At 54.3% G+C, this 14,558-nt stretch overlaps 4 protein-coding genes across 4 annotated transcripts; 1 reads left to right on the top strand and 3 right to left on the bottom strand.

Moving 5' to 3' along the window:
* Positions 1 to 7,310: 7,310 nt before the first annotated feature.
* BZA05DRAFT_433801 (uncharacterized protein) lies at positions 7,311 to 9,367 on the bottom strand (the record flags this gene model as incomplete). The annotated part of the gene is made up of 8 exons (XM_051486281.1): positions 7,311 to 7,604; positions 7,819 to 7,882; positions 7,990 to 8,019; positions 8,077 to 8,191; positions 8,453 to 8,725; positions 8,776 to 8,829; positions 8,879 to 9,063; positions 9,201 to 9,367. 8 exons carry the CDS (start codon positions 9,365 to 9,367, stop codon positions 7,311 to 7,313), a joined length of 1,182 nt encoding a protein of 393 aa, XP_051343151.1.
* Positions 9,368 to 10,255: 888 nt separating this feature from the next.
* BZA05DRAFT_387487 (uncharacterized protein) lies at positions 10,256 to 12,220 on the top strand. Its single transcript, XM_051482589.1, has 2 exons — positions 10,256 to 11,089; positions 11,144 to 12,220. Exons 1-2 carry the CDS (start codon positions 10,513 to 10,515, stop codon positions 12,109 to 12,111), a joined length of 1,545 nt encoding a protein of 514 aa, XP_051343150.1. The 5' UTR covers positions 10,256 to 10,512; the 3' UTR covers positions 12,112 to 12,220.
* Positions 12,213 to 12,996, bottom strand: BZA05DRAFT_471273 (VPS4-associated protein 1; the record flags this gene model as incomplete). Its single annotated transcript, XM_051487950.1, has 3 exons — positions 12,833 to 12,996; positions 12,387 to 12,745; positions 12,213 to 12,327 (listed from the first exon to the last, which is right to left on the bottom strand). Exons 1-3 carry the CDS (start codon positions 12,956 to 12,958, stop codon positions 12,213 to 12,215), a joined length of 600 nt encoding a protein of 199 aa, XP_051343149.1. The 5' UTR covers positions 12,959 to 12,996.
* Positions 12,997 to 13,048: 52 nt separating this feature from the next.
* Positions 13,049 to 14,404, bottom strand: BZA05DRAFT_387481 (metal-dependent protein hydrolase). Its single transcript, XM_051482588.1, has 3 exons — positions 14,219 to 14,404; positions 14,148 to 14,160; positions 13,049 to 14,071 (listed from the first exon to the last, which is right to left on the bottom strand). Exons 1-3 carry the CDS (start codon positions 14,344 to 14,346, stop codon positions 13,127 to 13,129), a joined length of 1,086 nt encoding a protein of 361 aa, XP_051343148.1. The 5' UTR covers positions 14,347 to 14,404; the 3' UTR covers positions 13,049 to 13,126.
* Positions 14,405 to 14,558: the final 154 nt, after the last annotated feature.

Genomic DNA, 14,558 nt, shown 5'->3' with positions numbered 1-14,558 from the left:
GTCATTTTGATTTTTTTGGTTTTTGGTTTCTTGGGATTTTTCAAGAACGAATCATGAACGGCTGGCACACGACGGCAAGGCGAGACGCGAAGCGAGTGAGGGTTGCATCATTTTTTTTTCCCTTTCTCTTTCACCAACCACACCATATATGGAGAGAGAGCAGGCATTCATTTTCATTTTCCCTTTTTTCCTCAAGTGTTTATCGTCGGGGGGTTTATCTGGGGGCGTTTTAAATATTGCTTGTTTCTTTTTTTTTTGGATTCTTGGATTCTTGGGGCGGGGGGTAACTAGGGGGAGGGGGGGTGCGTAAAAAAAGACCTTTTTGGATTTTTTTTGTCATTATTCTTTCTCTCTCTTCTTTCTAATGATGTCTCACCGTCGTGTGGCGTGTGGGAGGGTTTCTCTTTTTTTTTTGGCAACCGCGGTCTACTCTTATGCTAGGTACTTTGGGATTTTTTGGGTTCTCCGGAGTTTTTTTGGGTGTTTTGCTTGCTTGTGTCTGGAAGGGGTTTCTTTGGGTCGGTTTTCGCATATCTTAGGTAGGGGGTTTTCGTAATTGCTCTCCTCGATCTGCTGGAACAATGCCTGAGAACCTATTTCCCAGCTCAATCCTCATCCTCCTCCTCATCATCATCATCCTATTCCTCCTCTCTTCTCATATCATATCATATGTACATGTAGAAGTATGTAGCATTGTAGCACGAACAAAGTCCATAGGTACTACGGTAGAGTACCTATACATTCCAGCTCAGCTCGTCTCCCCTCGTCTCTTCTCTGTATCATACCAGTGCCATACCAGTAGATACCATACTCCATCGAGCTCGGAACAAACTCGCTGTTTCGGGTTCCTGAATCCTCCGAATATGTATAAAAAACCCCCCGGGGGGGGGAAGGAAAAGAAAAGAAAAAAAAGTGGCGGAGATGCTGGTGGGATGGTGGTGGGAGCGCCGGAGATTACCGGTGCTAGAGTGAGAGTGGGAGAGGGAGGGAGGGAGAGGGCCAGCCTTATGGACTCTTGGACGCTGGAGTGATCGATCACACTGACCGAAGCTATTCTATTATACTAGTACTACAAGGTAAGTAGGGTGCTATACTCGACTATAGAGCAGTAGGCATAGTGGTATGTCCCCTATTACACATCATAGATGAGCGTGAGTGGACGTATAGTGGGGTGGGGCGCGGCAGCGCAAGGCGGGGTTCGCGAACAATTGCGGGCACTGCTGCAGCGCCCTCATCCGCCATGTGAGTTTCTTGCGTTTCCTACGTTTCCTGCGTTTTCTACATATGTAGCATCTGGCGATTGATCCGACCATCCAATTGGACACTCTAATACTCTACTACCTATTGTAGTTATGTATCCACCGGAGGTGTGCTGCGATGGATTGAGCAGACGGATTGACGGTCGGATGGACAGACGGATTGATGGGTTGACGGACAGCTGACGACAGTAGGGCAAATGGTGGGAAAAGAAAAGAAAGGAAAGGAAAGGAAAGGAAAGGAAAGGAAAGGAAAGGAAAGGAAAGGAAAGGAAAGGAAAGGAAAGGAAAGGAAAAAGAAAAAGTGGATGGAATTCGGCATGGTTCGGGTTCAGCTCACGCATTGCACATCACTCATCGCTCGCCCCACGGCCCACGGAAGGTTGAGCTGCTGGCTGGCTGGTGGACACTGGAGTAGAGTAGAGTAGAATAGAGTACCTGGTGGGTCCCCGTCTATTACTTCATATGATACTCTACCATATGTAGGTACCTGGTAGTCGGCGATGGACTGGCCAATCTACTACCTACCGTAGTAGAGTACGCCGACGTCGCGGATGCGAGATCGCATAGGTAGGTACCTATGCCTAGGTTACCTCTACTCCACCTACACATGATGATCATTCGGATTTGGGGAATCGATCCACACAGCCGCCCCTGATTACGAAACCCGAGACTCGAGACAAAGAAGGGGGGGGTCCGAAAACCACCGTGACACTCGAATTACATCCAGCGTCCAATCCACATCGATAGCCTCGATAGGTATCCGGCGCCGACTCTGGTGGATGGCATGTAGCCTGTAGCCTGTAGCCTGTAGGGTGGGGTTGGGCTGAGGAAACGTGCGTGCGAGCTGTAGTTTCATAGCTAAGGTGTAGAGTACCCTACTTAGCTCGCCAAACTTGTGCGACGTAATATCGGCGATCCCGACGACGGCCGTTCGGGTAGGGCGATGGCGAGGGCGAAGGCCAGGGGTTCGCCCTTCGGGGTTCGGGGAGGGTTTGGGGGCGGATGGATGTTCTTACGTTACGTACGTAACATACGTAACATGGAGTAGGTACGTTGTTTGGGGCCGCGCGCGCACCCATCACTCGCGTCCACCTTCGATGCGACGGAAATCGACCGGAATGTGACAGTGAGTGGCAGTGGCAAGTGGCAGTGGCATGATGGATTGGATACATAGATCTGATATGTCGAGAGATCTGGCCGGCGATGTACTCTACATAGAGTACATGATACTCGGTAGTGGTCTGTTTAGTAGAGTAGCCGTGGCCACTGGGAGTGAGGCGGCTATACCGGTAGTACATGAAGCGGGCGCGTGGCCACGAGACCGCCAATACTCTGCATACACGCGCACGGACCTCCCGACTCGACATCCGGTGCTCCGGGGAATTGTTTGCTAGAGCACCACTCTATCAAGTAACTAACCATTCCATCGCGGGGGGTGTTCGGAGGATTCTTTTGGTGCAGTTATGGATGTGATTTCGCATCCGGGGAAATGATAGGAGATGCGAAGGTGGTGGGCTTAACGTTCGTCCCGCATAGAGTGGAGTACTAGGTAACTAGGTAACTAGGTAGTGGTTACATATGTCGATTTCTGCTTGCTCGGGACGGACATGGAACTACTAGTAAGTACGTCGCGGATATCGAGACTACGGTAGGTACCTACTCTATTCTGCTATGATAGGTAGGTAGGGGCTCTTGTAGGAAGGAAGGAAGGAATGTTCGAACCCGCATATGTAGGTACCTACCATAGGTGCATTTCCTCCTCCTCGTCCCCGAGCATGCGGATAATCCGTTTTTCCGGCCGTTTTTCCTTCGGCTATGTACGTACGGACGCGGACCGGCGGAGGCGTGGATTCTAGAGTAGGATGGGCCACAGACGGATGCACCTGGTTTGATTACCGGTAAATACCCGGGCTGGGCATTAGGTAAAGGACGGAGCGAATACCGAGCGAGATTCCGTGATCATGGTTGGGACCTGGATGGATTTGCCTTGTAGGGCAGGTCCTAACTCTAACTACTATAGTTCGTGTGGAGATGGGGGTCTCGTCCTGTCGGATGCATCTCGGATGTTTGTTCGTCGTGGGAGAAGGACGAAACTACTAGCACTAGTACTCGATCGGGTCTGCGCGCTTGAGTAGCTCGTCAGTTAGGTGCCTGGTGGTTTAGGTAGCGCCTTTTCCAAGAAGCTCTGGCCAGGCCGGGGAAGATGGATAGACAAATCGGGACTTGTCTGGGAGTAGCGTGGCAATAAGGCGACAGAGAAGCGTTGTGGAAGGTGTGATGGAGCTAGATTCTGGAGAGATGGAGCCCGGTAGGGTGGGGAGATATGGTGGCATTGGGAAATATGTAAGTACAGCGGCTTAATTTTGGGTGCGAGAGCTCGCTCGAGTGGCAGTGCGGTCACTTCTATCCAGAGCAGGTAGTCCACGGATGGCAGAATATCAGCCAATCACGAAACGACTGAAGTAAGTAAATGCGTTTGCTGGAGTAGGCATGCATAGACCGTAGCTGGCCCCCACGTAGTCCAGTTTAAGAAACCTTCCGTGGTCAGAGCACGAACCGGTGACGTCTGACTGTCTAGCTCCATATCTAGCAACTATTTACTCTACATACGACGACCAGCCCGGATTGGGCATCCAATCATCCGGGTACATAGGGACTCTACCATGAGTTCTTCTGCACATGTCATAACAAGGTCTTGCGATCATGCCTGTGCTGCGTGCAGGTGTAACATGGTATGTAGCAGTGTGGACCCAACAACCGTTTCGGTTGTCGTCAAACAGGCAGCCAGCCTTCCTCTCACGCCACCGATGTACGCGCGCCAAAAAGCACATGCGAGTCAGTCAGCCCTGCGTAAATCAACCGTCGCGAAGGGCCCCCCTCCATACAAGTGTCACTTTTCCCAGTCGCCAGCCCCCCGGTAGTGCGGCACCGGTTGTTGTAGGGCCAGCCTTACGCAGCTTACAAAGCCATCTGGGCCGAGGCATGTATGTATTAGAGTATCGTAGCTTCCAGCGGCAAGATCCACGGCATCCCACGGACCGCAGAAAAGGAAAGAAAAAGGAAAAAAGAAAGAAAGAAAAAACGGATATCGTAGAGGGTCGGTGTTGACTCCGGACCTCATTTCCTGAGACCTCTCGAGACCTGATCGCTCCGCGGAGAAACCATTTGCACGCCTGCACCTGCCATTCCTCCTCCGTGGCGTCGTGTGACTTGTGTCACCGCTTCAACGGGCAGAGCGCCGGAGCCTGCGTGACATCACGATCGGCGGGCCTTGTGGCACGTGGATGGAAACTCCTAAGAGTCTTCGATTTGCCAGCCCTACCCGCCCTGTCCTGCAGGCTGCGGTATATACCGTGGGTATGTGCGAAGGGTACATGCACAAAGTCAGGAAAAAAACAAAAATCGACATGGCATGTAAGTTGCTTGAAGTACAGGCTGGAGATTGGGGGTTGCTCGCTTCTTCACAAGTTCATAGCACGGGTTCAGTCAGGGCAAACACAGGATAGAAAATCTGGAGACGGGGCTCGCTCGAAAAACTGACTGATAACACATTATTGAGCATCATAGCATCACATCTCACTCGTTGGTTATAGCACCGCCAGCAACTTTTTCCAGGACTTGGATTTCAAACCCAAGCACTTGATTTCACAGTCACCGTGGACGAGGCAGTCGCAGCGAAAGCGCACACGTTGGGCCCACAACCCCCAGGACTCTCTATGTACACAGACGGATCTCGGACAGACTCGAAAGCGGCCGGCTTCGCTGTCGTCTGGCGCTCCGGCGACGAATGGAAGGGACACAAAGTCCATATGGGCTTCCAACAGGAGGCCTATGACGCGGAATGTGCAGCAATCGCTCGAGCACTCAAAGCAGCCGCCAACCGACGCTATGTCTTAGAAGAGCTACTATCTACACCGACGCACAAGCTACTATCAGGAGGATGATTCACGATGAACCTGGCCCCGGCCAAAAGTATGCCCTCCAGGCACGGAAACACAGTGCCACTCTCCGGCAAAGGGAACCTGCGATCACCATTGAGATCAGATGGTGCCCGGCACACAAGGATGTTCCTGGGAACGAGAAGGCGGATGAATGGGCTAAGCTGGCAGCTGACAACCCCACCGCCCGTGGGGTGGAAGGGACCCGCTACCTGCACCAGTATGGCACCCGGCCTCTGCCACCGCCATCGCTCGCCTACCTGAAACGCGGCATCTCCGAAGCCAAGTGGAGAGAAGCCAAGGGATGGGCGGACAACCGAATCACTCATAAGAAGTACCGGAACAGTCGGAAATCCGGCCAGCGTCCTGACCCAAATCCGGAGATGGCCCCCAAGCGCCTCGCCTCGAGATTCTACCAACTCAAGGCAGGACACTGCCTCACCGGCCAGTACCTACAGTGGACCAAGAGCCGCCCGGATGCCCGCTGCGGCTGGTGCCGCTACAAGACACAGACTCGGGAGCACCTCTTCAAAAATTGCGCTGAATGGAAAAGTCAGCAAAAGACTCTCTGGGCAGAAGACCGGAAGCAGACAAGGAGGGGCAAAGACCGCTTCAAACTCCGGGACCTCTTCGCAGACGAGCGATGCAGCAAGGCCATTCTAGAGTTCCTCTCCACCACCGATATGGACAGACGAATGCCAGAAGCCGATGAGGAAGATACAGCAAGTGAGGCATCCGAGTGGGAGCTCAGGGAGCGGGAAGAGAGAGCGGAGCTGAGGCGACTCGAGGAGGAGGAGGAGGAGGAGGAGGGTGCCGAAGCTGAGGAGCTCAGCGGCGCAGAGTAGCAGACTAGAAAGTTGCTGTGGAGGTGGGACGACTCGAGGGCGCGGGGGCGGGGGCGGGGTCGAGTACGGGTGTGGGTGCGGGGGCGAGTGCGAACGGCGGAGACATATCTTTGGGAACGGCCGGGGCGGAGGGCAGGGGAAGCCACATCGGGCCGCCTGACGATAGTTAGGCTAGACAGTGGCGTAGAAACGGGGGGGGGGGGTGCACGGGGGGGCATGTGTAGATGATATTGCCATGATCTAGATAGGTCGCACGCAATCAATGAATGAACAAAAAAAAGGACTTGGATTTCAAACATACATATTGCGGTTGCATACTTGCCGTCCGTCGCACATACTTGGGTTTCCAGTGGCTTTGGTACACACCTAAGGTGCCTAGCCTACAGAACGTGCTGAAATCGGTGGTTTGGGCAGCTGAAGCGAACCGGTGATCGTCGTTAGCAGCGAAGATTGCTTATGTGTCAAGTCACTCGGTCTTTGCAGCAAGTTAGAACTTAGCGCTCACACACTCAGTAGCCAATTCGCCATTGTCTAGATAGGTTGCATGCGAAATAAAACAGGAAGATCTCTCTCTCTCACCCAGTAGCCAACCGGCGCCGAGGAGGAGAGCGACGCCTCTGGAGCCGAACAGGAGTGCCCGACAGGGTATTTCGTTTGCGGACGGTGTGGACAATGAGTGGGATCATGTTTTCCTTTGTAAAATTGGTTGGTAGGCAACGGCGCAGCAATGGACCGTGGTGGTAGAGCTTTCTCTCTAGACCCCGTGGAACTGGCAGGAAAGGCCGGGAAGTTGGTGGTCGCCATAGTCTAGTAAGGTCGCACGCAATGGATGATAGAACCAAAAAATATTAGCGCAATTAGCACCGTCATAGAAACGGCATTTATATAAGACAAGATGGTGGAAAATACAGCCACCTATTATTGCATTATCCGGGAAGGCACGGAGTAGCCGTGTGCTCTACCGAGCACCAGCGCGAAACCTCGTCTATTATCCATCATTACCAGTTTACAAAGTGCGGAATGCTTCTTCTGTCACGGAAAAACCCCCGTGTGGTCTAGTGGTTTGATAGGCCATGCAATCGGCGAGGGGAGTTGAGTCGAAGTTCCCAGTTCAAGCCCGGGTAAAAGAACTTTATGTTCAGCTCTTGGGGTTTCCAAGCCACCCGCCGGGGGTGGTGACGGTTTTTGTTTTTGTTTTTGTTTTTGGCAAGACGGGCGGAGCACTAGATATCACTCAGTAACTTCACGTGACACGCTTTTTTGCGCTGCTACTGGCTGTGAAGACGAAACGAGAAGTGGCCCCACGTATGGGCAATGGTTTTCACCAAACGGTGTTTCCTCGATGTATGGCTGTGATACCGTTGGGTGTGCTGGCCCCTGGGTCTGGTCGAAGCTTCAGCACGGGCCGCGAGGACGGTGCTGGAGGCGATCTTGGAGCCTTCGCCAACCGTGGCTACATCTTTACCATCAGGACAGATCCGCTTCCAGTGGCTGATGAGCGGCTGTGCGGGCACGGCGTCATCTTGTCTGGAGCCAATCCACGAGTGATATGTATGAAGTACCTAGGCGTTTGGTAACTATGACGGGAAACCGACGGCGCTGGTGGAGGCCAGATCACCCGTTATTGGCATCCATCTCAATGGCTCGGAAGAAACTATTGCGCCATTCGATGCTACCTGGACGTTTCCACTCGCTATGGCGGGCAAGGTGGTCCAAGGTCTGGGCTGGGTTAGATTCCACTCGCCATACAATACATCTGCGCGCTTGCGAGAGTACATTCAAGAACGTTTGCCATATTTCCGTACGCGGCTTGTGGTTCGTCACTTTCTCGTCCTTGGAGCTTGGAAGGGGAATAGGTAGGTACCTAGTCCGTTCGGACTGCATCAATTGAAATTTGAGCCGACCACGCTCTTTGGTGCCCGAATTCCTCCCAGGACTATTACATACCACGCAGCCTGTTCTGGTGGGCCGAAGACACTATACTATATTACCATCATCGCTAACTGCGACAACTCCAATTATGCAGGTACCTACACGACAGACACCTCGCCTTCCAACAACGAGTGACAAATAATGAACCCTAGCTCTTTCCAGAACGCATCTCGATACGCTTGCCACTCATGGATGTAGATGTACAACTTCCACATTACTACACATCTCATTATCAAGCTGAAGATACTACTAAAAAACCGAAACGCATTGCAAAACTCCCTCAAGCAAAACATAAAACCCTAACGTGCCGTTCGTCCCCATATTCCTCCTCATCCACCTCTACCCCTCCCCCTTCTCCTACTTCCAAGATCACAAGGCATGAGATAGCCACGAAAGGGAGCTGGCCCGCATAAGCATTTAGCCGGGAAACGTGTTGTTGTCTTCGGCATCCATGGTTGGGGGGCCACCATCTTGAGACGTATGCTCGCGATCCGAGTGGACTGGAGGGGGTCCCACGACTTGAAGTACTGATGCATTTGGCTAAGCCCAGGCAGACTCTTCTTCACTTTCTTGTTACGCCCCACACTACCACTATCACCGCGGGAAGGCTTGACCGGAATGTCCTCAATACCAACTTCGTTGTAGGTCTCCTCAAGCGAAAGCGTGCGGAACGAATGGCAGAATACCTGCGAGAACTTGTGGTCCGTGATCGATGCACGTTGGTCAGGGTCATCTAACGTGAGATACGGGGCTATTTCCGCGAGGACAAGCCAGTACATATGGATATACCAAGTCACGTACAAAGCTGCAAGCTTCCCAGGACCATGACAGATTGCCTTGACGTCGACGACCCGGCTAATTGGGGTGAGAATTGACGATTCCATTGTTTCCGTATCATATATACTGTGGAAGTGGGTAAGCGCTGTATCCTGATCCCACTGAAGCAGGCTCGGCTGGCGTTGCACTTCGCTCCGGACATGATCTCGGATGGCGCGGATAATGTTGCATTGCCAGTTCCGTTTCCACTGGAGAACATGTTTACGCACCTTCTTGCGCATGGGATGGCTGGACGGGTAGTCGTGGTAGAACCTGTGGACAAGCATGTCGCGTGACTGTCACTAATGTTGAAGTATCGGCCGTAGACACGTCTCGCAGCGGACATCATCTGACGGTCGATCATCTTCTGGTGGGAGAGAGTGTCGGTGGTTTCGAGGGGAGTTCCGTACCTCCGCTTGCGATTCTGGCTTACCATAGGTTCTAGTGGAGACTCGCAACCGTCATCTTCATCTTCATCTTCGTTGTCTTGCACGGGGCCTTCTTCACCGGGGTTTCCGTACTCATCACCTTCGACTTGCCAGTTGTTGCCCGCTGGCATGGCAAGCGAGGAAGGCATTGCATTGCTAGATGGCATTGCATTGCGGGACGGCGCCGCGAGTTGACTTTGCGTGAGGTTGTATTTAAACCCTCTCAGTGAATCAGGTGTCATGTTGGTCGAGTTCTGTTGACTATGCGAACGTGACACCGATTGAGGAGTGACGTCAGTGGAACTTGCCATGGATATCGGCAGTTCTGGTAGTGATCCACTGAAGGCACCCTGGGACGGTACAGATGTATTCTGTGCGAACTGTGGGTAGTAACCTATTGCCGGATTGAGGGGGGCCAGATGTGTGGGAGTGCGACGTTGGTCATTGGAACCCACAGAGCCCGTAGGCAGTGCATTTTTTTACTGGCTTTGTTACGTTGCGATGACATTGTAAGGTATAATCTGGATCGGCGGGAGTGTGGAGGTGTCTTTGGAGGCAGGGCTGTGGTGGCCTTGCTGGTGTCTGAAGTGTGCTAATAGACTGTGGGCTGCGGAGACCTGGTCAGCGGCCTTGGACAGGTGGAACGGGAGGTTTAGGGGAATGAACGTGCCTTGACGGATCCCCAAGGCCATGCGTCCATCGGAGATGTCCGTGTTCCGTGGGGGGCTCCGCTTTAATTCGAGGATATGTACTGGGTACGTTGTAGTCGTTACCGTTGACGTTACGTTACGCGAAGTATGACACAGCGGGTTCGGGCCAGCGCTGGGGCGGGTAGATCGGATGGGAAGTATGTGCGCAACTGCCAACTGTGTCACATCCGTACCACCGAGGCGGACTGGATTGTTCGGGGTGCACGAGAAGTCGTGGAAAATGAGGAGGAGTGGAAGAAGGAGGAGTCGAGGGTAAAGGAATTGGAGATTGAGACTGGCGAGAGATCTAGAAGACCTTGTAGATACTGTATACAGTACCTCCACTTAGTTAATCGTCGAGATCCATTTGTGGAGTACATAGATGGAGACCGCTTTTCTTTGGATACTTAGCGCTCGGTTACCTCCCGCTCCTTCCGTAGCGCCGCCGGCTGGCTCGCTGGCACCTTGGATACCCAAATTCACGTCATCGCACGAGACCTCGGGCCAAATCCACAAACGAGATATATCATACCAGTACCACCACCACTGTACTACCTCCACTCTCCCGTCCACCACTCACACAACACACAACACGATACGCAGCAATGGCGACACTAAGCACGTCCTTCTCGCCGTCGTCGCAGACGCCGGCAATAATCATCCCCATGGGGACCGGCGGCGCGGGCACCGAGATAAGCTATGCTCAACTGCAGCAGCACATTTCGAGCTTCCAGCGGCGACTCGCGTCGATCGGCATCTCCGCGCACTCTGCCGTCTCGGTCGCGCTGCCCAACACCTTGGAATTCATCGTGTCGTTCCTTGCGGTCGCGGCGCAGCGCGCCATCGCCGCTCCCCTGAATCCCGCGTACAAGCAGGCCGAGTTCGAGTTCTTCATCGACGATATCAAGAGCAAGCTTATTATTGTCCCCCGTGGCGCCGTAGAGGCGGATGCGCCGGCGGTGCGCGCGGCGCGGAAGTTCGGGGCTGGCGTGGCGGAGATTTGGTGGGATGGGGCGAAGGGCGAGGTGGTGATGGATCTCAAGGTCTGGGGCGGATTGGGAGGCGCTGTGCAGCTGGAGACCGCGCAGGAGGAGGATGTGGCGCTGGTGTTGCATACGAGCGGGACTACGGGGAGACCGAAGGCCGTGCCGTTGACACATAAGAATCTGACCAGGACTATGGGTTTGTTTTTCAATTGACGGTGCTGTGGAGACGGTGGCTGATTGATCGTGGCAGAGAATATCACGCGCACCTACCAGCTCACGCCTAGCGACAGGACCTACTTGGTGATGCCACTGTTCCATGTCCACGGGCTGCTCGCCGGCTTCCTTGCGCCCCTAGCCTCCGGTGGCACAGTAATCGTCCCACCAAAGTTCTCGGCGTCAACATTCTGGATCGACTTTCGCACGCACAAGGCAAATTGGTACACGGCGGTGCCGACGATCCACCAGATTCTCCTGAAGTCACCGCTGCCTACGCCAATCCCAGAGATCAGATTCATCCGCTCGTGCTCATCGCCGCTGTCACCGACTACATTCCACGCCCTCGAGGAAGCACTGAAGGCACCCGTCCTGGAGGCCTATGCGATGACCGAGGCAGCCCACCAAATGACGTCCAACCCCCTTCCTCCCGCGAAGAGAAAGCCGGGAACAGTCGGAGTGGGCCAGGGCGTGGACGTTGCCATCCTCGACGATGCGGGCAACGAGCTGCCGCAGGGCAAGGAGGGCGAGATCTGTATCCGCGGCGTGAACGTCACCAAGGGATACATCAATAACCCATCGGCCAACGCCTCCTCCTTCACGAAATCCGGCTACTTCCGCACCGGCGACCAGGGAAAGATGGACGAAGATGGATATGTCATCATCACCGGCAGGATCAAGGAGCTAATCAACCGCGGCGGAGAGAAGATCTCGCCGATTGAGGTGGACAACGCCATCTCGGCGCATCCGAAGGTCAGCGAGGCTGTCAGCTTCGCTATCGAGAGTGAGATGTATGGCCAGGAGGTCGCTGCGGCAGTGGTTCTTAAGCCGGGACAGAACGCCAGCGCCGCGGAACTGAAGACCTTCGTCTCAGAGAAGCTCTCAAAGTTCAAGATCCCCACTCAGTGGTTCTTTACTGAGCACATGCCCAAGACGGCCACCGGGAAGATTCAGAGACGCATTGTCGCTGAGGAGATGGCGAAGCTGCCGAAGGCGAAGTTGTAAACATAGACTGTTTTTTGCGCGTGTATTGTGTATTGTGTATTGTGTATTGTGCATTGTGTAATAGAATATCTATATCATGAGGAATTGAATTGTATGAAAGGCTATGGCAGCCCGCTGGGAACACTCGGCCAGAATCCGGGATTCTTCATCCTCTCCAGATTCCGCTTCGCAGCGATTGCCTGCCGCTTAAGGAGGACGCGGCGATCAAATATTTTCCTGCGACAGCCATCGTCAGCAACTACCACCACCAACAGCAGCATGAGGGGAGGGAGTACTTGTGCAAAACAAAGATCCGCGGCTCCTCCTCCTCCTTCTTTTCGTCCTCCTCCTTATCCTTATCCTTCCCGTCTTTCTTATCCTCCTTCTTATCCCCCTCCTTCTTATCCTCCTCCTTCTTGTCTTTATCCTTCCCCTTCTCCTTCCCCTTCTTCGCCAACTTCTCCTCGTACTCCCTAATGACCTGTAACCTAATCTCCTCCTTCTCCTTCTCCAGCTTCTCCCTCTTCTCCTTCTCCGCGTCGCCCTCCCCGCCCTGGCCCTCCGCCTCCACCTTCGCCTTCACCTTCCTCTCCTCCCCCGCCGGACTACAGAACCCACGATCTTTCAGGTGGCCTGGACATATATAGAACCAGTCCTACATAGGAACCTCCAAGTCTTAGCGCGCGTGCGTGCGATTGCTGAGAGGGTCGCGGTCGGGGGTGGAATGGGGAGTGGGGGGTACATTCTGGTCCGGCGTGATGAGCACGCACGTGCTGGGGCGGTAGCAGATGTCGCACTGCTTTGCGGCGGCGTCGGCGACGTGACGTTTGTGGTAGAGGTTTTTTGGCACGGTGGTGGTGGTGGCCATCGTGTTGGCAACTTGTCACGGTCGTTGTAGAGAATGGTGGGGTTGCACGTGGGGTTGGAACTTGGGGGGGTTTAAGTTGCGTGGCAGGGACAGGGGTAGAGTAGGCAAGGTGCACGTGAAATGAAGCAAGCCTCAGGCTTTTAGCTAGGTATGATAGAGAACAGAAGATTACATGACCAACGCCTTCTTTGCCATCTCCAACGCGCCATCGAAAGTCTTGTTCCCGCCGATGAAGCCACTGGCGTGAACGAACACTCCTCCCGGAATGCCCGAGACCTCGCTGAGAGCATCATCGCGGACGCCGCGCCACACATCCGGCAGCGGCTTACGGCTCTCGAAGCTATCCTTGGAAACGGGCACACACTGGATTCTCCAGCCCGGCTTACTGCCCTCGCTGTAGAGAACATACAACGGTTTGTTCCCCTCCTCGGTGATACCCAATTCCTTCTCGAGGGTGAAGAGATGATCCTTCCACGGGATCGAGCTGGCAAACACGAGGATGCGTCCGTCCTTGTCGTGCTCAAACCGCTTATTGATCGCATCGACCACGAAGTCGCGGGCCGGCAGCCACGCAGAGATGTAGTAGTCCAGCTTGCGCGCGAACGTCTCGCCCATCAGCTTGGACGCCTGCAGGAACAGCGCGTCCTCGCCCGCCTGGTCGACGGGGGTGTTCCAGTTCGGGTTCAGCGCACCGACCATGGAGGGGAGCGTTATCCCGCCAGTGTTGAACGCGGGCGCAACATCCGCCGGGTAGGCGTTGATGCCGTTGTCGTTTGCGTCCAGCGCTTCAATAAACTCCTTGTACACCTTTTGGTACAGCAGCTCTACCGACGGGTGCGAGACTGGCTGGTTCAGTCGCAGAGAGATCAGGGCGGGTGCGAAGTGCTTGTAGATCAGACCGGCAGAGGACAGCTTCGTCTTGTACTCGGCGGAGAAGGTCTCGGCGAAGGTGCGCTGGTGGTGGTCGAAGTGCTTCGTACCATCATACACGCCCGAGACGTCAACGATTATGTCGCACTCTTCGAGGGCCGCAGGATCGCGCGAGCGGAGGAGGCTAGCGTCTTGGTATTCGGGAAGGAGGCGGAGGATGTACACGGCTAGGGCCTCGTCCGCCTATAGTAGCAGCACCGATATCAGCCACCAGGCATCAATGGGACGCAATTGGACACGGAGGGGGTGGCGGGCGTACGTGGAAGTGGCCACTGCGGGGAGCAACCGATTAGCGGCGTATCATCCATCGCCTCTGATGCAATTGCTTACTTGTGGGTGCCAATTTTGCGCGGGCTGGTCTTGAGACGCTTTGCTGGTGATTCGGACATGATCGTTCTCGACAGTCTGCTTCTGGTGATGATGCCGAAGATGGTGGAGGGGATACGACGGAGGAACATGGAACGAGTAGATGCAAATAGCGGGGCAGCAAAAGTCGAACCGCCGCCAGGGTACCATTGCCGGGTAAGAGGATCACATGAAGAACCGGACGCCGCAGAGTTTAGCCCAGTAAGCAAGGTTACTTTAGTGTGATCGAGGACTAGGGGATTCAGGGAATGGGGTGATCGTGTGCTGTCAAACCAAACGATGCTGGATTGGGAGGGATTTGCCG

Source organism: Tricharina praecox (genome assembly GCF_024521635.1).
Source record: "Tricharina praecox strain CBS 144465 chromosome Unknown BZA05scaffold_3, whole genome shotgun sequence".
NCBI classification, from domain to species: Eukaryota; Fungi; Ascomycota; class Pezizomycetes; order Pezizales; family Pyronemataceae; genus Tricharina; species Tricharina praecox.
The sequence above is the reverse complement of the archived record's forward strand: the minus strand, read 5'-3'. Positions and strand labels throughout refer to the sequence as shown.

What these genes read in the sequence shown, in the direction of transcription:
- BZA05DRAFT_387487 (XM_051482589.1), top strand. Translation starts at nt 10,513, where the DNA reads ATGGCGACACTAAGCACGTCCTTCTCGCCGTCGTCGCAGACGCCGGCA. An exon ending in GAATCTGACCAGGACTATGG is followed by an intron (nt 11,090 to 11,143) that starts GTTTGTTTTTCA and finishes TGATCGTGGCAG; the next exon opens with AGAATATCACGCGCACCTAC.
- BZA05DRAFT_387481 (XM_051482588.1), bottom strand. Translation starts at nt 14,346, where the DNA reads ATGTTCCTCCGTCGTATCCCCTCCACCATCTTCGGCATCATCACCAGA.